The 21,293-nt window shown below is 41.0% G+C and overlaps 1 protein-coding gene across 6 annotated transcripts in view; it reads left to right on the top strand.

The window, feature by feature from the left end:
• MAP7D2 (MAP7 domain containing 2) overlaps positions 1-21,293 on the top strand; it is a 163,919-nt gene that overhangs the window by 123,957 nt on the left and 18,669 nt on the right. For 3 of the 6 annotated variants that reach the window (XM_088451503.1, XM_088451505.1, XM_088451504.1), the window contains 6 exons: positions 3,991-4,116; positions 7,401-7,549; positions 10,334-10,461; positions 13,921-14,126; positions 18,719-18,851; positions 20,214-20,418. In XM_088451503.1, the coding sequence (XP_088307629.1) occupies positions 3,991-4,116; positions 7,401-7,549; positions 10,334-10,461; positions 13,921-14,126; positions 18,719-18,851; positions 20,214-20,418 (947 nt within the window). The remainder of the gene's footprint in view (positions 1-3,990; positions 4,117-7,400; positions 7,550-10,333; positions 10,462-13,920; positions 14,127-18,718; positions 18,852-20,213; positions 20,419-21,293) is intronic. The other 3 variants (XM_088451506.1, XM_088451508.1, XM_088451507.1) reach the window with 2 other exon arrangements.

Consider the following 21,293-nt stretch of genomic DNA (forward strand, 5'->3'; position numbering starts at 1 on the left):
CTGAATCTGAGTTGGGAATAAAGCAAGAAAGAGCAAGTAACTGGACAAATCATGTAGCAATGCAAGGGGTGCAAATACATACATTATATAAATACAGGCTGCTTTTGCATGTAGCCCACAAATGCTGGATACCTTTATTCTTACACTGCAATTTAGAATTCAGTTTGGACACATCCCTCCTAAATATAATCTGTCTGCTCATTTTACATCTGTCCCACCTGCAGTATAACATAATTTTACCAAGGTGCACAGTTACTGTACTTGTCCCACCTGCACTATAACATAATTTTACCAAGGTGCACAGTTACTGTACTTGTCCCACCTGCACTATAACATAATTTTACCAAGGTGCACAGTTACTGTACTTGTCCCAGCTGCAGTATAACATTGGTTTTTCCAAGGTACAAAGTTACTTGCTCTATCCTACTTTTTCTTCCCATCTCAGAATCAGGCCTTATGTTATAATGGGCCTGATTCAGCAAGGATCGCTATTGCGATTAAGCACGCAATCAGCCAATTGTTGCGTACTGTGTATGCATTGCAGTGCGTGTGTGCGAACACTCCACTGTGATCTGGACTGCGATTGCAGTGACTACGCAGACCCCTCACAGAGTGATCGACGGGAAGTAGCGTTTGGGGGTGGTGAGGGGGGTCGAAGAAAGACACTCTGGTGCATTTGAATGCCGTTACAGGGGCATGCATAAATTAGCCAGTGCGATGGCATACACAGCTTGGCCTTTCACTGCGTGCGATGAGGTTAGCAATTCCTGAGTAAGGTCAGACCTTGTGCAAGTGTGCGTGAGGCTGCGATTGTACTCGATCTTACAGATGGTTTCGCAGTCTTGATAAGTATTACGGATGTGTGTAAGGTAAAGTGGACATCCTTATGTTAGGCTGCGTTTAGCATTGCAATCATTAGCATATCTTCGCAATGAGACTGTGTGCGTAATCGCTATTGCAATAGCGATCCTTGTTGAATCAGGCCTAATGTAAGCCTAATCAGGAACATAGGGCATAAACATATATTCTATAAACCTGAAATCTTTACAGTGTAACTGTGCTCAAGTGAGTTTACACGTTTTGGTTACATAGTTATTGTATAAGAATTATGCTCTTCCATATGTGAAAATATCTATGATCAACTGTGATTGTATATTTAAGGTTTATCTATTCATTGATAATGAGCACAGTCCCAGAACTTACAGTACACTCTTGTTGCATTGAGATTGAGATACATTGAAGGAATGAGCTCATAAAACTGTTTACTGGTTTTAGCATCCCAAAAATTGGATTGCAGTGGACTTTGACAATAACAATTAATCATGCCTTTTATTTATTGTATGGAGAATTCCCCTAGGGCCTAGAACAATGTAATAGATCAGTGGTTCCCAAACTGTGCGTGGTGGCACCTTGGGGTGCCTCGAGACTCTTGCAGGGGTGCCTCAGGTTGGTGCTCCAGCAGCATATCAAATTATTTATGGTCAATGTAATGTAAATATGTGGACAAACAGAAGCACAAACCTGTCCAACACCACATAACTGACCCTAAGTATGACAGGTCAGCACAATTCGCACTTCACTTTACTACTTTACAAAAAAAATTCTGAATCTCTCAATAACAAACTTAAACTTAGGGGCACCGTGAAAACAATGCTGATACTCCAGGGTGCCATGATTCAAAAAAGTTTGGGAACCACCGTAATAGATATATGAACAAGCCCTTACTTACAGCAGAAATAGCAAACTGATCCAGCCCTACTGAACTGTAATCTGCCTGATTGAAGGTCACATTTTTATTTGTTTGTGACCAGTGAAAGTCTAAGTACCCTATGCCCAGCCCCCGCTGCAGCCCGCATTGGGTCGGCCCTTACCTTCCATATTAATAAAATATAACTAGTTCTTAAAGACTAGGTCCACTTTAGATGTTTTAGAGAAAAGCAAGGTAGAATGTGGCCTAAGCATGGCTATTGCATGTACAAGTTTTCAAAATTCATATTCAGCAATGCAGTTCTGTTCACATTTGGAATCCATGGTCTCTAAATTAAAACTAGTTTGTTTCCAGAGCACTGTATTGTAAATGTAGTTCATTGCAATCATTGACTAGCTCTAAATGTAAATTAATAGTTTGTGTCTGCAGCTTTGACAAGTATCTGATGACCTTGCAGATCAGAGCAGGCACCTCTCCCAGATTAGGTGTGTCTGCATGCTGCTTGTTGTTAGTGGTGCTGTGCAGCAGACTGGAAGAGAATTGATCACAGGGAGCTTGTTTAGGTGCCAAAACTGCAGTACATCTTTTCCCAAGACATGCTGTGCGGGTGCAATATGGAAGTTCGGTTAACTGTGTACAGCCTGTACTTATTATACAATTCTTTCTACAGGATAAATAGGACAATTACACTAAAAATAGGTTATTCATACTGTATATCACTGGACATAGTGGTAAATGGTATCAAAACTGTATATTTCCTTGCTGTAGAAAGTCTAGAGACCTCTAAGTAATATTGCCATAATTTTATGGCATTGAGTGTTGCCTAACAAAGACTGTTGTTATCTGCACAATCAATAGTGTACTGAAAATATGTGCGTCTCTAGCAAATAAAAGCTTGGGGATTTTGGCCCTGATTCAGACCCGCTCGCAAGCGGGTTGATGGTCTCCCGCTGCGCATGCGCGAGACCCAGCCAGCGACGGGCGCTCCGTCGCTACGGGTCTCGCACCAAAGCGGGGCAGCTGTCGATTGTGATTGACAGCTTGCCCCGTTTTGGAGGCGGGCAGGGGTGGTGGCAGGCCAAACCGAGGCGTTCCCGAAGGAATGCCTGCCGTTTGGGGGCGGCCCCACTGACCTCACAAGTGATGTCAGTGGGTGAGCTTCCGGCTCTATTAGAGCTGAAAGCTCACTGGGGCTAGCGGGAACGAGACCCTACCACAAGGGTCTCGTCGCAAGCCCCGATGGTCGTGACAATCGCGACCATCACCTGGCCGCTCGCTAAAGCTGTGGGTGGTCACCCACAGCTTAGTGAGCGGCCAGGAGGTCGTCTTTTTTTTTAAAAAAAAAACAGGGACACCCTGATTCAGAGCGAGCGCTCTCAAAGAGCGTCCGGCTCTGAATCAGGCCCTTTGATCGCATTTTGATTAAAACATTTTACATTTTTAAACTTGCAGACCGTCATCAAGGGACCCCAAATCTCTGCAGTCCCTACACTAGCATATACTGTATGCCTAACTAGCAGCCTATGCCTAGATTCAAGTTATACTTCCCAATCTACAATGATCCCTAACCAGTCATATAAAGGCACTCTGTGTACAATATTATCTCATGGGAGGTAAACCTAAATCTATATAAGATACAGTTTATATGGCAGTATGATTCCTGGATCTGTATATAAATCATGATCAAGTGATGGCCAAGGAGCCTGTTGTGATTGATAGGTTCTGTCTGAGGGACAGTCTGGACCTCTCCTAGCAGAATTACACACAGCAGTGCAACAATATATTATTTTTGTTATGTTTTCCTTAAGTACTACATGTCCTGGAATTATGAAGATGTTGAAGCATATTATTTTATTATGACCTCTTATTAGACATCACATGAAGGTTTACCAGCTGTGTGTCTGCTCATAATTCTAAGTGAATTGTCTTCTAGTTTAACAACAGCCGTGAGAAAACCGAATATATATATATATATATATATATATATATATATATATATATATATATATATATACGATCTAGTTATATTGGGGAGTTCATCTGGAGAGAAGTGCTATATAAATAAAATTATCAAATGGTAACTGGGAACGTGTTATCTTTTTCTATCTTTATGGTGTGTGTGTGTGTGTGTGTGTAGATTTCAACATTTTTCTTGTATTTTAGTTCTTCATTTTCAGTTTTATTTTCATTCACCATTAATTTTTACCACCTTTTAAGTCATTGTTTTAGTGTTCTTATGTTTATTTTGTTTTAACATTCATTACTTTGCTTCCATCCATTAGCCCATCGCATGTATCTTAGTCCTATGGATAATTTCATTGTCACTCGACTGCTGACTCCAACACACTCTTCCTTAACCAGGAGCAGGAGTACAGCCATGCTTAATGAATCATGTCATTCCATGCCAGGTAATATGGGATAGAACGAATTGTTGCCAGATCATAGGGTTCATTTAAACAGAAATTATTAGTTGAAATGTAGAAGAGACATTTAGGGAGGAAGATATACATCTGTAGGGAGAAATAAACATTAAAATGAATATTCACGTTTTAATAATATATCTATATGCATGTATGTATATATGTGTGTGTGTGTGTGTGTATGTGTATATATATATATATATATATATATATAAATTATGGGATAATACTATAGTGCATTAAAATAGAGACATTTAAGCTATTAGAGAAGCTTTGTAAATTGACATAACCATGGTTTGTTTTACTCCTGATAATGTAAAACATTTTATTTTATTTTTTTAAATAAAATAATAGAAGTAGTGCACATTGGTAGACAAATATATACCAATTAGAAATGTGCTTTCATTATTCTGACTACATTAGACTGAGAAAAACTGATACCTCATTGGTTGCTGGAGGTTACAACACATCATTGTTGTAGTTATTTTATTGCCACCAAAGCAAAAATAATGTATACAGTTGGTGGACACACGCGCGCACGCACACACACACGCGCACACACACACACGTGCTTGGAAGTTTGGGAAACGTTCAGAATTTTCTATATTTCTGCTTAAATTTGGCCTACATCTACCTCAAATTTTCACACAAGTCCTGAAAGTACATAAAGAGAACCAAATCAAATATATTAGACAAAAAAATTAGACATGCTAATTTTTTTTATTGAAGAAAATTATCTGATATCACAAATCTGTGAGTGGCAAAAGTATGTGAACCTTTGCTTTCAGTATCTGGTATGACCCCATTGTGCAGCAATGACTGCTCCTAAATGATTCCGGTAATTGTTGATTAGTCCTAAACATCAGCTTGGAGGAATTTTACCCCATTCTGTATAAAACAGCTTCACTCTGTTATGTTGGTGGGTTTCCTCCCATGAACTGCTCGCTTCAGATCCTTCCACAACATTTCGATTGGATTAAGGTCCGGACTTTGACTTGGCCTTTCCAAAACTTTAAATATATTCTTCTTTAACCGTTCTTTGGCCGAATGACTTGTGTGCTTTGGATCGTTGTCTTGCTGCATGATCCAAGTTCTCTTGAGATGCAGCTCATGGACAGATGTCAAGACATTTTTCTTTAGAATATTCTGGTATAATTCAGAATTCATTGTCCCATCAATGATGGCAAGTCATTCCTGGGCCATTTGCCGCAAACCAGGCCCAAACTCTGATACCACCACCACCACCGTCCTTCACAAATGGTATGAGGTTTTTATGCTGGAATGCAGTGTTCTTCTTTCTCCAAACATAACACTTCTCATTTAAACCAAAAAGCTCTATTTTGGACTCATCTGTCCACAAAACATTGTTCCAATAGTCTTCTGGCTTGTCCAAGTTATCTTTAGAAAACTGCAGACGAGCAATGTTCTTTTTGGAGAGCAGTGGTTTTCTCCATGCACACCATTGTTGTTTAGTGTCCTCTTGATGGTGGACTCATGAATTTCCTCCATTTGAAAACAATCTGTCTGATTGTTCAATGGTGAAGTCCAAACTCTTTAGAGATGGTTTTGTAACCTTTTCCAGCCTGATGAGCATCAACAACTCTTCTTCTGAGGTCCTCAGAAATCTCTTTTGTTCGTGGCATTGTACACATGTGTTGTGAACATCAGACTTTGGTAGATCCCTGTTCTTTTAAAAAGTCAGGTTGTCCACTCACACCTGATTGTCATCCCATAGATTGAAAATATCTGACTCTAATTTTACCTTCAAAATATCTGCTAAGCCTAAAGTTTCACATACTTTTGCCACTCACAGATATGTGATATTGGATCATTTTCCTCAATAAAAAAAATTAGCATGTCTAATTTTTGTGTCTCATTTGTTTGAATTGCTTCTCTTTATCTACTTTTAGGACTTGTGTTAAAATCTGAGCTAGTTTTAGCAGAAATATAGAACATTCTGAAGGGTTCACAAAATTTCAAGCACCACTGTGTACAGAATGAACCAGGTGACACACATACTGTAGACTATAAGGATATTTTATATTACAATTATTGTTTTAGCAAAAGTTGCAATAAACATAATGTTTCAAGTATTACCATAGTCCAGTGGTGGCGAACTCTGGCACTCCAGCTGCTGTGGGACTACATATCCCAGCATGCACTGCCAGAGTTTTGCTATTAGAGAATGCTAAAACTGTGGCATGACATGCTGGGATATGTAGTCCCACAGCAGCTGGAGTGCCAGGGTTCGCCACCACTGCATAGTCCCTTAAACCCATAAATTGGATACTCCAGCCTTTGGGGAAGCCATTGGGATTTGTCTGGGATATTCTTTAGGAGCTGTTAGCGGTGATGGTGAAACAGGAAGCAGATCTGCAACTCTTATAATAAGCTAGACAACATACATTCACAGTAATGTAAGCAGTTTAAATGCATTTATGCATGTTAAAAAGAACACCGACAGAACACGCTGGTTAATGCATAGTAAACTGATCTATAAATACGATTTTTGGTTTTATGCGTAAACCTCATTACAAAAACCAGTGAGTACACCAGTGTGTATGTATCTTGTCTCATGTATTACTGGTTTATGAGTTTGATGGTCTGGTACTGTAAATATGCAGCTGATCTATTACACTTCATATCTTAGGATCACAGCCTATTTACCATAATTGAGGCTTCTAATACTCCAGCATTACAAGGATTAATGTGCTTACAGCTAGCATAAAGTAAAATGCAGTATTCTGGCTTCAAAACTTTTATGTAGGTTCTTTATTTCATAGTTATAGTAGCTCTGTGGTTCAGCATAGCCAAACGTAGAATTATGCATGCATGAAATGATACCTGATGAAGCACAGCTTTGATATTTACAGTATACTTATTTTTTTCTTTTTTTTTTGTTTGCTATACATTTTTCTACAATGTGGTAATGATATAAAAGCTTAATTTATTTGTAACCATTGTATATAATATTCCTTAATTTAAGCTCCTGGTACTGCACTAAAGTTTTTATGTAGCAAACATCATTACCTTTTAATTAGAAGAAAATAAAAATAGCTCAGAGGAGGCTCATTAAAGGACAGTAGTGGACTATTTACAGGGCATGTCATAAGAATTCTACTGATAGGTTGGTGATTGTACTACAGTATAGACCATGTTTCTTTTTGTATTTGTATTTAACACATTTATGTATTTTTCCCCCTTTTTTCTTGCTCTATAAACTTCCTCCTGTACATTCTTTCATTCTTTACCTTTACACCGTAACTCTTTAGTCTTCCATGTGTGTCCTCGTGTAGCCCCTGCTAGCCCTCTTAAATCTCCTTTCAAGCCTTCTCCTGCACGGAGCTCTGAGAGAAAGAAGACCTTGCCATCCCCTAATGGAACAGATGGAGCCAAAGCTACATCCCCCGAGTCCCAACAGGTAAGTGACTGCTTTCTATTGCCTCCCCACATGCCATTCATTCCTCTGTAATAATTGGAATGCACTGGATTATCAGTGGGAATAAGGTGTGTTACTGGTTACTTTTGCCATTCTAATGGTTAGTGTGGCATTGGGTGCTTGAGGGTATTTGTAGTGGATTCCATTGGTGGTAAAATAGGAACAGTCATAGGGTGGGAAAGATCTCAGCAGTGTCCAGCGGACAATATGAGTTCATAAATTGAAGAAAAAAAAAATCTAAAATTTACATTCGGTAAAAGAAAAAGATTAGTCCCATTTGGGTATTGGAGAACATGCCCATACATACATTATGCCATGCAGCGCGAGTGAGCCACCTGTTCCTGCGTGACTCAGCTAGTCCCAGGCATCTTTTTCGCGTCTTATTCGCCCTCAAATGTGTCTTAGTCGAATCGGATGCGATAAACCACTTGGTTAGACTGCACTGATTAGTTTGATATGTGACCTTTGTATATCTGTGTGCATCTGAGTCTGTATACAAAGCACAACAGAGCTTGGAGTGAATAAAATCTGTGGCCCCTGCATCGTAGCACTTCGTATATAGATTTGCATTCTGTCTTGCACAAATATCCAAGTGTCGCATATCAAATTAATCGGTGCAGTCTCGTGAAGCAGTTTGTCACATCGGATTGCAACTAAGATTTGAAGAAACATGCGTGCTAGAAAGGACTGTTTAGCGCAACTGCAGGACACGTGTAGGCCAGTTTATGCAAAACCTGAAGAGGATATGCTCCCAAACTGTGCCTAACGATGATTTATTAGAGAGATTGAATTGGGGGTAAAGGGTTTATTATAGAAGTACAAAGTCATTCTCTGCACAAAGGAGAAGATAAGTGAAAAGCTATTGTTATGCATTCTGACCATCAGATGGGAGGGGAAGATGCATCAAACCTTGGAGAGAGAGAAAGTGGAGATAAATAAAGTACCAACCAATAGACTCCTGTCTGTCATTTCTCCTATAAAATGGCAGCTAGAAGCTGATTGGTTGGTACTTTGTCTCTCTCCACTTTATCTGTCTCCAAGGTATATCCTTGGAGACATATCCTCTCTAGGTTTTGCATAAACTTATCTCTACGTTGTTCTCACTCTTCTGGAGTGAGAACAATGTAGGGATAAAAACGGCGTCAAATAAACATTGATTATAGCGAATAATTGATAAAGAAAAAGTAGATCCAAAGAAGTCCAATATGTGAAAGAACAGGGAGATGAGGAAAGATAATGTAAGTAGACTTGTGCACATGCTGGTACTAGGTGTGACACCTATAACAAGTGCCTGAGGTGTAGCTGTTAGCACATACCAGTGTCTATAGAGGTGGAATAATTGTAGCCACATGGAATGAAAAACAAGTTCCTAGTATTTACACAAAAATAGTATTCTTGCGTAATGGTAGTTGAGCTGTAACCAATAAATCTTCAGATGGTATGAGCATACGTCGGCAAACATGATGAAATGTAGTCTTTATATACCAGACAGCTGACCAATTTGCTGTAGAAATAATGGATATGGTATAATGGATCAGTTAGTTTATAGGTATATGCAGGGAATGTAACTTTATACAGTCTGAAACTTTCCGGGGAATCAAACAGGACTAATATAGTGCTTGCCAGCTGAAACATACATTATCCAAACAGGTTAGATGAATAAAACTGTAGCTGTTAAACTTGTCACAGAATAGTCACTTTCTTTATATTGGTATACACCGTATACTGTGAGTTGGAGAGCCTAATCTACTGATGAGGTTGATGAAAAGATTTAAAATGGTTGGTGTTCTGATTTACCAATGTGGATCAGAACGCATCGCAGCAAATGCCAAATAAGCGCTACTTCTCTATGGTGTTGTTTAGTCACAAATTGATGTCACAAACTGATATAGACATGTTTCAGATAATCAGCAATACTGCAACATGTCACTAGACAATGTTTCCAATTTCTCTGTCCTGAAACGCATCTGCCCCACAAAACTTAAGTGATTTTTTTATTTACTGTAGTACCCTAAAATATATTGTCCTTTTACCCTTCAAAGCTTTATGAGGTTTATAGCTACTCTGTCGTCTGTCCTCTAGTCCATTTATAACTTCACTGCATATTTGCCCCTTCACTATATGACCTCTGTGCACTTCTCTGTACTATTATCCACTGGTGGTAGCCCTAAAGCATATTACAGATGGAGCCCACATGGTTCTAAAAAGATGGGATGTAGTCACCATCCTTGCGGTCGGTGTGCCGGCACTAAGAATACCGGCGCCGGAATCCCGGCTCCAGAATCCTGCTCGCCGGCATCGCAACGGTATTAAGGTTAGGGGGAGAGTTAGGAATAGGCACTGGGGGGAGGATTATAGCTAGGGGGTGGGGGGGGGTTAGGCTGCGGGGGGGTGCGGGGGAGGGTTAGAGTTAGTCTGTGGGAGGGGAGGATTAGGGTAGGCTGCGGGAAAGGTGGGTTAGGGGGAAGGTTAGGGTTAGGCTACTTACCTTCAGGCGTCGGGATTCTATCTATCGGGATGTCGCTTTCTGTATTCTGACCGCCAGGATTCCCGTCCCAACCCATAAAGAGACACAATGTTTCTTTGTATCTATATGGATGACTAAACTTGTATTATAGAACCACCTGCCATTTAAATAGGGAGGTGTTTTAATGCAGATTTATCTTATGGGTTTAGGATCATGATTTAATTTAATATTTGAAATTACTGTGTTATATTATATTACTTGCCACTTTTTAACATACTTTGGTTTGTCTAATTTTACAGCCTGAAAAGTTAAAGAAAGAAAAGCGGCCGACTACTCCTGTCTCATCATGTGCTGTAGGTTCCTCACTGCGGAGGTCCGAGTCTCCCGTCTCCCTGTCCAAGAGGTCTTCTTCTCCAGCAACACCGAAGTATGAATCTTTTGAATGTGGAACATTAGTGACTATGCTGTGCTGGGTCCGCAGACTGAAATATACTTTATCCATCCTTTACGTTGTGACCTGCATGGAAAGCAAAAGACTGATACCCACCAGTATTTTTTATAGCACTGGAGATGTGGAAACGTAGACATTAATATAAATATCTCGTCTACAACCTTTATCAAAAAAATATATACACATACAGTAGATACAGACAAATTAAAAGATTTCTCCAGCGCTGACAGGGGTTACCAGTTAATAACCAATAATTCATTACCGTGTACAAAAAAAGATGCAATTCTACAACCATTATTTTGATTCTCATTTAGCACCAGCTGGAATACTGTTGTTTTTCCTAGATACCGTATAGAGCAAAGTTTAACAGTAGAGTGTGTGTGTGTATGTATGAATATATATATATGTGTGTGTGTGTATATGTATATATTCACTCACTGCCCTTGACTTTGCTACCAGCTTTGCATCTAAAATTGATTCCGTACGTCAGGACATAATATCCCACCAGTCCCCCTGCTCTACACCTCCTCCTTTCCCGGATCACCCATCTCCATCCATTTCACAGACTCTGACATCCTTCCCCCTGTATCTGGAGAGGAAGTCATGGCTCTTATCAGGTCCTTTCCTCCCCTGACCTCTCCCCCTCTCTCCTCACTCGTATCTCCAACTGTGTCTCTGCTATTTCTTCCTGGATGTCCCAGCGATTTCTTAAACTTAATATGTCTAAGATTGAGCTGATCATTTTCCCACCCTCCAACATAACCTCACTTCTCACTATTTCTTTAACAAGTGATGGCACAACTATCTCCTCTAGCCCCAAAGTGCACTGTCTTGGAGTTATCCTGGACTCCTCCCTCTCCTACAAACCACATATCCAGAGCCTCTCACAGTCCTGTCGTTTCCATCTCAAAAATATTTCCAAGATTAGACCCTTTCTCACCCAGGATGCCAAGAAAACCTTCATACATTCACTGGTCATATCCAGATTGAACTACTGTAACCTCCTCCTATCTGGCCTCCCCAACTCCCATCTCTCTCCTCTCCAGTCTGTCCTCAATGCTACTGCTCGACTCCTCTTCCTCTCCAAACGCTCTACATCTGCCTCCCCTCTCCTACAAGCCCTCCACTGGCTCCTCTTCCCTTTTAGAACCCAATTCAAAGTTTTCACACTTGCTTACAAAGCCCTCACCCATTCCTCTCCCATTTAAATCTCTGACCTCATCTCCCTCCACTCTCCTGTCCGACCCCTTCGCTCAACTAATGCACGCCGCCTCTCATGCCAACTGATTACTTCCTCCAACTCTCTCCTCCAAGACTTTGCCCGTGCTGCTCCCGACCTTTGGAACTCTCTCCCTCTCCCTATCAAACTCTCCACCTCTTTACAATCCTTCAAACGGGCTCTCAAGACCCACTACTTCATCAAAACCTTCCAGCTCCCTTCCTAACTTGCTGCAACATGCTCCTTCCTCCCTGTTTACCCCATCTGTGTCACACCTGCTTGTCTGCCCCTCCCCTTTAGAATGTAAGCTCTTACGAGCAGGGCCTCTACCCTCTTGTGCTTCTCCTTACTTTACTTTCATCTACTTCTTACCCCCCACCAGGGCACCTAACACTTGGTTGCTTATGCTCTGTTGCATATCTAGGTGTTATGGTCACTAATGTAGCAATGTATATTATCCATGTCCTTGTCCTATATTGTACTGTAAAATATATAAATAAATATATAAAGGATAAATATATAAAGGATAACAATAATTATATATACACACACAGTCAGGTGCATAAATATTGGGACATTGACAGAATTTTCATATTTTGGCCTCTATTCACCACCACAATGGCTTTGAAATGAAACAAACAAAATGTGCTTTAACTGCAGACTTTCAGATTTAATTTGAGGGTAATTACATCCAAATCAGGTGAATGGTGTAGGAATTACAACGGTTTCTATATGTGCCTCCCACTTTTTAAGGGGCCAAAAGTAATGGGACTATCAACTCAAAAGCTATTTCATGGACAGGTGTGGGCTATTCCCTCGTTATTTCATTATCAATTAAGCAGGTAAAAGGTCTGGAGTTGATTCTAGGTGTGACATTTGCATTTGGAATCAGTTGCTGTCGACTGAGATCCAAAGAGCTGTCACTATAAGTGAAGCAAGCCATCATTAGGCTGAAAAAAACAAACCCATAAGAGAGATAGCAAAAACATTAGGTGTGGCCAAATCAACTGTTTGGAACATTCTTAAAAGGAAAGAACACACCGGAGAGCTCAGCAACACCAAAAGACCCGGAAGACCACGGAAAACAACTGTGGTGGATGACAGAAGAATTATTTCCCTGGTGAAGAAAAACCCCTTCACAACAGTTGACCAAATCAAGAACACTCTCCAGGAGGTAGGTGTATATGTGTCAAAGTCAACAATCAAGAGAAGACTTCACAAGAGTGAATATAGAGGGTTCACCACAAGATGTAAACCATTGGTGAGCCTCAAAAACAGGAAGACCAGATTAGAGTTTGCCAAACAACATCTAAAAAAGCCATTACAGTTCCGGAACAACATCCTATGGACAGATGAGACAAATATCAACTTGTGCCAGAGTGATGGGAAGAGAAGAGTATGGAGAAGGAAAGGAACTGCTCATGATCCTCATCAGTGAAGCATGGTGGTGGTAGTGTCATGGTGTGGGCATGTATGGCTGCCAATGGAACTGGTTCCTTTGTATTTATTGATGATGTGACTGCTGACAAAAGCAGCAGAATGAATTCTAAAGTGTTTCGGGCAATATTATATGCTCATATTCAGTCAAATGCTTCAGAACTCATTGGACGGCGCTTCACAGTGCAGACGGACAGTGACCCGAAGCATACTGCAAAAGCAACCAAAGAGTTGCTGACCTGAATCCAATTGAGCATGCATTTCACTTGATGAAGACAAAACTGAAGGGAAAATGCCCCAAGAACAAGCAGGAAATTAAGACATTTGCAGTAGAGGCCTGGCAGAGCATCACCAGGGAATGAAACCCAGCGTCTGGTGATGTCTATGCGTTCCAGACTTCAGGCCCTAATTGCCTGCAAAGGATTTGCAACAAAGTATTAAAAAGTGAAAGTTAGATTTAGGATTGTTTAGTTTGTCCCATTACTTTTGGTCCCTTAAAAAGTGGGAGGCACATATAGAAACTGTTGTAATTCCTACACCGTTCACCTGATTTGGATGTAATTACCCTCAAATTAAATCTGAAAGTCTGCAGTTAAAGCACATCTTGTTTGTTTCATTTCAAAGCCATTGTGGTGGTGAATAGAGGCCAAAATATGAAATTCTGTCAATGTCCCAATATTTATGCACCTGACTGTATATCCTTGGTTTTAAAAATGATGTATGTGCGTGTTACTTAGATTCTGTCTCAGATCTCTTTATATGTATATTTTTACTTTTAGATCACTTTCAAAGTCTTACAAACAGTACCCATCTTCCCCTGTCAAAAGTCGATCCAGCCCAATTTCTAGCCAAGATACACCTAAAAAGAAGAGTGAGAAACAACAAACACATTCTAAAACAGAAGAACATCCCGTGGAACCAAAAGCTGAATCCTCTAAACCAGACAGAAGTTTCTACACTGTTGAGAAAAAAGATGCAAATGAAAGTAAGTCATAAGGGAAAAAAATCTCTGCATAAAAAAACACAGCTGTAAAATGACCCTTAAAGATTTTCTGTCATTTGTACAAATGGGGAGCAGTCACTTTGTGGGCTTAACCAAATTGTATTATGCCACCACAAAATGTCTGCTCCCAGCATGAGTAGCTTGAGATAACAAAAAAAAATACAATGGCATTGGAAAACTCAGAGTTGTCATAACACAACTTCTGTCTATGTGTAAGTGCAGCATTACTGTACAGTAAAGATATTGTTGTAATTTGCTGTGTCTGTCACTTATTTTTTTAAATTGGTGATCGAATTTCACTGGCTGGAAGGCCCATCAGCATGTTCATGGTACATTGCCACCTGACCATGATTCACATTTGTGATTTGAAATTTGCAGTCGCAATTCCACAATCATTCAACTTACTGGAATTTAGCTTCTGTTTTTTATTTAAATCAATCAAATAATCATGGAGTAAGTCGCTGGTTCCCTGCTCTCCTGCAAAAATCCGGCTGTCTTATCCATTTCCTGCAGCGGGACCCGACTTTCTCCCTTCCTGCCTGCCTGAGGGGTGATTGCATACTGCTCAATGGGACACCTTTTTCGTGGCCTCTGCTGCTGAACTTACCTCCTGGTGGGGCCCCGCCTGGCTGGGCCTGCTGGCATCCTCTTCTGCAGCCCTGCATGGCATGCCTTCTATGTTGAGCTGGCTCTGCTCGCTTTCGGCTGTGTTTGGCGTGGTCTGATGCGGCGGATCTCCTTTTTCCTGCCTACTGTTGTTATCCGGTGTCCTGCCTGTCCGTGTCTCGGCCTCCGGTACTTTGGGGGCCTCTGCTGCTGCGAGTGAGAGCCACGTCCGTGAAGCCAGTGGCCATCTTGGATTCGGCTGTCAGTGGTATCCTTCCTCCGGCTGTTGTCCTGTGTAGTGCTACTGCTGGGCTGCCTGCTATTCCTCCCTGCCTTGTACACTATTGCTGGTGGCTGTTGAGACTCCAGTCCTTTCAGAGGAGATAAGATAAGTTTATTGGCTGCCTGTCTGATCTTGTGCTTTATGTCTCACTGACTTTTCCAATAATCTGTGGGCAGTTCCTGGCTATCTATGAGTTCTCTCCCTGCCTTCCCTATCTGAAGTGGCTTCAGAGAAATATCCTGTTTTCTTGCTGCCTCAGATGAGTTTCTACCAGTGGCCTTTAAAATTCATCTGCTATTCTGTATATGCTAAGAATGGATACCTCTCTACAACAGATCCTGCAAGCAATTAATGCCTCTGCCCAGGGGCTTATCAATAAATTTGGAGATTTACAGTAGGCTATCCTCTCCCGTTGCTGTATCCTTTGGAAGCTTCAGGAGGACGTTGGGGTGCCTGTATCTCCAGTTCCTGAATCTGCAGTCCCCACTCCTTCTGTGAAAGCTCATTTCATGGATTTCTCCTTCCCTATGGCTGTGATTCTTCCTGAATTTGATATCTCCTTTGTTCAAGGGTGGTTGGAGATGGCTGTGGTTCCTATAAAGCTTTGTCTTTTTATCCTGTCAGATGTGCCGTGGATCCAGGATTTGCAGTTGATATATTCTATGTACTTCTCTGCTTGTCCCTTGTTGAGCTGGGATGGGACTGTTCCTCTTTTTACATTCCCGCAGAAGGCCGAGGCATGGCCAGATTAATATCCTGTAGTCCATTATTTTGCTGTACCGTTTGATTAATGTCTTTATATTTTCGTATTACTGTATCTTTGTGTATTTTCTTATAGTTGATTTCATGCTTTTTTTTTATATAAGTATATGTACAGTAAACAAGTTGTTATTCCAAGGGAGAAACTTGCCCTATCCAGCTCAAGGCCTCATTTAGTTGACCAGCCATTTATGTTATGTGTGTATATAGCTCTATATTTAAATATTTTTATATTACTCACTATTTTATAGGATGCCCCTATTATGTTTGGTTTAAGGCCATTTATTTATTTAGTCGCCGCAGTATAATATGTCTGTTTCTAGCCCATTTAATCCACATATTTTTAAACAACTCACCATTTTATGGGAGAAACCTGCTCTAACTAGATTATGGTCATTTATTTAATGCTTTTGCCCCAGTCATATATACGATAGTTATCCTTTATATCAGGGTGGGGGGGGGGTTATTAGTGGTAGTTTAGTGTAGTTATGGGGGCAGGCACCAGGGGATCCAGGTATGCCTGAGTTGAGGTTAGGTTATACAGTGTGGGGTGTTATAAGGGAGGTTTGTTTTCGGTGTATTTGTTATGTTTAGTTTTGTTATTTTAGAGGATGTGGCTAGTTTTTTTATTTCTTGGAAAACATTTTTCCTGATCTAATATAGGGTTAGTACACTTAGATTTTACACTGAAAGGGTAATTGTGTAAGATATCCTGTCTTTTCTTCTGGGCTCCTTATATTCTTTATTGACTTCCGGTTTCGGGGACCCGAATGGCGCCTTCGGGTACTTGGTACCTTCTCCTTCTATTACATGAAGTTGTATGTATATTCTGTTCTGGATATTCTGTCTTTAAATTGTACTCTGCCTTAAATGTCTATGCATGTTGCATTTCTTTCCATGTCTGCCACATTTTATATATTTTTTTTTTTTATTATTATTATTTTTTTTTTGTTGGGTGTGTATTCAAAAATCTAAATAAAAAATTACTCAAGTTAAAAAAGAAAAAATCAATCAAATATTCATGAAATGTAGGCATTGTTTTCTGTGGGCTGAGGTTGATGAAATGAGTATGGTAAATTTTGTCGACATTAGAATGTTAATATGGTTGTAATGTCCACATGCAGCATGTTGACATTCATGTCGACACAGAAGAAATGTAGACCTGATTAAAATGTTAACAAAATGTCCCTGGTAGTTTAGTGGTGACTTACCTGGTCAGGCGGCTCCAGCTATGTCTTCTGGGTCCTGGTGACTTCTGGTGGATCCTGACGCACTTCCGGCAGTGAATATTGCTAACCAAAACCCTTCCCCCCCATGCCTCCCCTCCCCCAGATGTCGACATTTCAATGTCAACAATTCATTAATGTCAACCTAACTGTTGACATTGTAGTGTCTGTATTATGAATGTCAACATTGTAAATGTCGATAGGACTACATCACAATGTGATTGTCCCATCTATCATTAGTATAGTGCTGAAATTCAGTAATATACAATGGAATATGTATATAAGGCCAAGGCTGCTTTGTGGTTAATGTTGTTGTGATCCTTGTCCCACATTCATCAAGTTTTGCATATGTCCTTGTAGTTAGAGCAAAACATTACGTTCGAAGACCGAAGTTCCATAACTCCACCATTATAGTCCACGTTTTATGGTTATCCATGCTTGAGCACAGGTGACTTGATTTTAACCATCTGGACTCAAGAATGGATATCCTTAAAACCTGGAATATCATGGTGGAGTTTGAGAACCTCTGCTCTAAGATGATGTTGTTCAAATCTATGCAAATCACGTTGTGACATGCACAGACACATTGTTATGGAGTTAACAAAATATGCTGAATAAAGGTAGTTATGATAATAACATGCCCGGTGGCCTTAACATTTCACGTAGATAAATGAGCAAATTAATATGTATTCATAATTGTGGCAATACTACCCCTACTGCTGAATACAGTTGAAAACCAATGCATGTATTCTGTAAGTTTGTGTATATTCTTGGGGAAGCCACGTCTCTAAGCTCAAGGATATAAGATGTGAATTCATGCCACACGATAGCCTTTGTGACTGGAGCCAATGTGAGTGGACGGTGTCCAGTATCCATGTTTTTTTCAATCTGGGCATCTGATTAAGACAAAGTGGGCACCCAGGGATTGTTAAAGTCGATGCATTGAATCTAAACCTTACGTTTTGAAATACATAACAGCATGGATATTCTTGATATTAGTTAAAATCCCTATAACCCATAGGCGTAACTACCGTAGGTGCAGGGGGTGCGGCTGCTATGGGGTTGGGACCGACCCCTGCACCTTCCTCACCACCCTCCCCCCGACTTACCTGTAGCCTGCTCCGTTGTTCCGGACCCCTCTCCGTGGTCGCGTCCTCCCACTCAGCTCCACCTCTAGCTCTCCTCATTGATTGATACTGGGAGGAGGTATGGCCGCCTCCTCCCAGCATCAGTCAGTGACAGGAGAGAGATGGAGGCGGCCGGGAGAGTGTGCCTGGCCTGCGCAGTGTGACCACGGAGCAGGTAAGTCGAGAAGAGGGGAGTTAGGACAGTGTTTGGGGGGCATGGCTCGAGGGGGGGTCTCAGAACTAGGGGGGCTCATGAATATTTTGCTATGGGGCCCCCCTAGGTCTAGTTACGCCCCTGAATATAGTATTATATTTACTAATTTTAGAGATTAGTCAAGTACATTTTATCCATTCTATAGACCTTTTTTTGAGCATATTTTTTTTTGTTTAGAAGTTATATCATAAACAAATGAATTATAATTCTGTAATCTGCTGAAAATGATGTAATAAAAAGTCTTCTCATTAGTCTGTTATGTGATTTTTGCTTTTTTGTTACAATGCCTGGATTTCCTTCAGTCCTAAACCTTCACTTAGATTTACTCTCTCATCAACAATGCTCTGCTGTAATTTCAGGCTCTGGAAAGATCACAGCCGGCACAACCGATGCGGAGGAGGCTGCACGGAGTTTGGCAGAGAAAAGGCGTCAGGCTCGCCTGCAGAAAGAGCAGGAGGATCAGGAGAGACGTGAGCGGGAGGAAGCGGAGAGGTGGGTTAATAGTAACTATTTGATTGTATCAGTTTTTATAAGGTAAAGATGTATCCTCTTGCATCTTTGCCGCTTGCGATGCAAATGTGTTCATGCATCGCGCCATGCGATTAGCTGCGCCACTGTACGCCATGCCGCGCTCTGTGCTCGCACCATGCAATCCTATGGAGTCGCGGGTCCGAACGCAGCGCGATTTGCCACTCAAGCGGCAAAGATGCAATAGGACATATCTGTGTTTAACATGACTGTCCAGGTGTTTAAAAAATGTTGAACTCAAAGCGCGTAAGTGGAACTGTATGCCACACAGTACCGCTGGAGTTGTGGATTATTGCTCGCAGCCCCATAGTGCTTCTTCCAAAAATGTGCGGGCCCAGGGTGAGATCGAGCTGCAAGAGGGATGAGTTGCGGTGCCGTTGCCAGCATTTCTGTTTGGAGTGATTCCAAAATTTTTTTTTTTCCAGAATTCAGAGTTCTGATTTACGTAGGTTGTCAGGATTTCCGGAAATTGCTTCTTTTTAGTGCCAGTTACAACTAAACAGTTACAGAGCTAAAGAGTTGTCTATTATGGACTAAACCAACTGAAGGCCATGTGTATGCCATGTGGCAGCATTTTAGGATTACCAATCAGTATGTTATATGTTTGGTCATGTGACTAACAGATGTGCCCTTCTACACCTATCCTTTTTGTGCCATATGGCGCAAGACGCCTGGTGCAACCCCTCGGGTAGCGTTTCTATGCTGTGTACTTTTTTCCTCAACTTGCTACTTTTTCTTAAGTTTTGCATCTTTGTAAGCAAATATTTTACTATAGGGTTGATTCTGAGTATGACTCAGTCACGTCTGTGGCTTTCCCTGGTGTACATCCGTGTATCTGAATGTGCAAGGACTGCAAAGCCCATTGTCATCTTCTGTAGGCGCTGAATACCGATTGGTGCATCTTCGGACACACCATTGATTGCCCTTTGATGCAGAAACTGCACCTACCATAGGGTTGGTTTCAGAGTATGGCTTCCGGTGTGAGTGGTTGAGCGTCTGTGTACGCAACCACTTAAACCGATATGTCCGCAACACTCGCATAACACACCATAATATGATCCATCTCTGTGCATGCGCTAAGACACCTCCCAGACACAATGCAGGAGCACACACTGCAATTTCAACAGATTTCTGAGGCCAAACCTTTCCTGTGCGCCTCATTTACAGCTTCAACACATACGATCTCTGGACGCATGCGACATGCACAGAAGAAAAAAAATAGCTCCACTGCGTTCTGCAATACAGCTGTACATAGTTACTGCAGATTTCATATTCTCAACTATTACATTTTGGTGTTTACTTGTGCAATGTAATGTGCCTTTTCAGACTAAAGAAGGAGGAGGACAGAAGGAAGGCAGAAGAAGAGAAGCAGCGTTTACAAGTGGAAACCCGACTGCTGGCTGAGAAGAAGCGGCAAGAAGAAGAGCAAGCTAAGAGAAGAGCAGAAGAAGCAGCAAAGGCAAGAGCAGAGGAAGAAAGACTGCTGAAGGAAAAGCAAGAAAAGGAAATGCAGGCCTTCCAGGAAAAGCAGGTAAATGATCATTGCAGAATAGTATCGGCACTATATGTATCCTTCTGTATATAAATTAGCACATTATATTCCAATGTGGTGTCATGTGCATACCAAAATGTATCAGCATAGTCAATTAAGCACAAGCTTCCACTGGAACCTTGTTCACATAAAGGGTTACTACGGTAGTAAAATCTTGTATGTTTTTTACTTGCATAGTATTAGCACGCAAGATTCCGTCTGAACCTCGCCACTTACGGAATCTGTGCCTTAGTGTATATGATGGCACAGAGCAGTCCTTGATATCATAAAGCGGTACATTAAGCGGGTGTGTAGTATAAGAGATAGACAGTAATTAGATAGACAATGTCTTGATAGATGTTGGACAGTCAACAGTTAGACAGGGAAAAAAGTTTGACACTGGCAAAAGTTAGACATGTAAAAAGGCCGACCGGTACAAAAGGTCGAAAGGGTCAAAAGTTCGACATGAAAATGATCGACACAAAAATGGTCGACAATTTTTTGTTGTTGTTGTTTTAGCCCTAATCTTCACCCTAACCCTCCCTTTGGTGCCTAACCCTAACCCTCCAGTAAGTGCCTAACCCTAATCCTAAAAAAAAAAGTCAACCATTTTTGTGTCGATCATTTTCATGTCGACCTTTTGTACCTGTTGAACTTTTTACATGTCTAACTTTAGTGTGTCTGACTTTTTTTCAGTGTCGAACTTTTATCCTTATCTAACTATTGAGTGTCCAACATCTGGTGTTAATCTAGACATGGGCAATAGAATCAGTCTGTAGCTCAAAGTTTAATCTAGAGGAAGTGATCCATACAGCAGAAAGCACATCCCAGTAGGAACACTGCAAGTCTGAATCCTATTTCTCAAGGAGTGTGAT

The sequence above is a fragment of the Taudactylus pleione genome, unplaced genomic scaffold (assembly GCF_031769625.1).
Source record: "Taudactylus pleione unplaced genomic scaffold, aTauple2 ptg000026l, whole genome shotgun sequence".
Taxonomy (NCBI): Eukaryota; Metazoa; Chordata; class Amphibia; order Anura; family Myobatrachidae; genus Taudactylus; species Taudactylus pleione.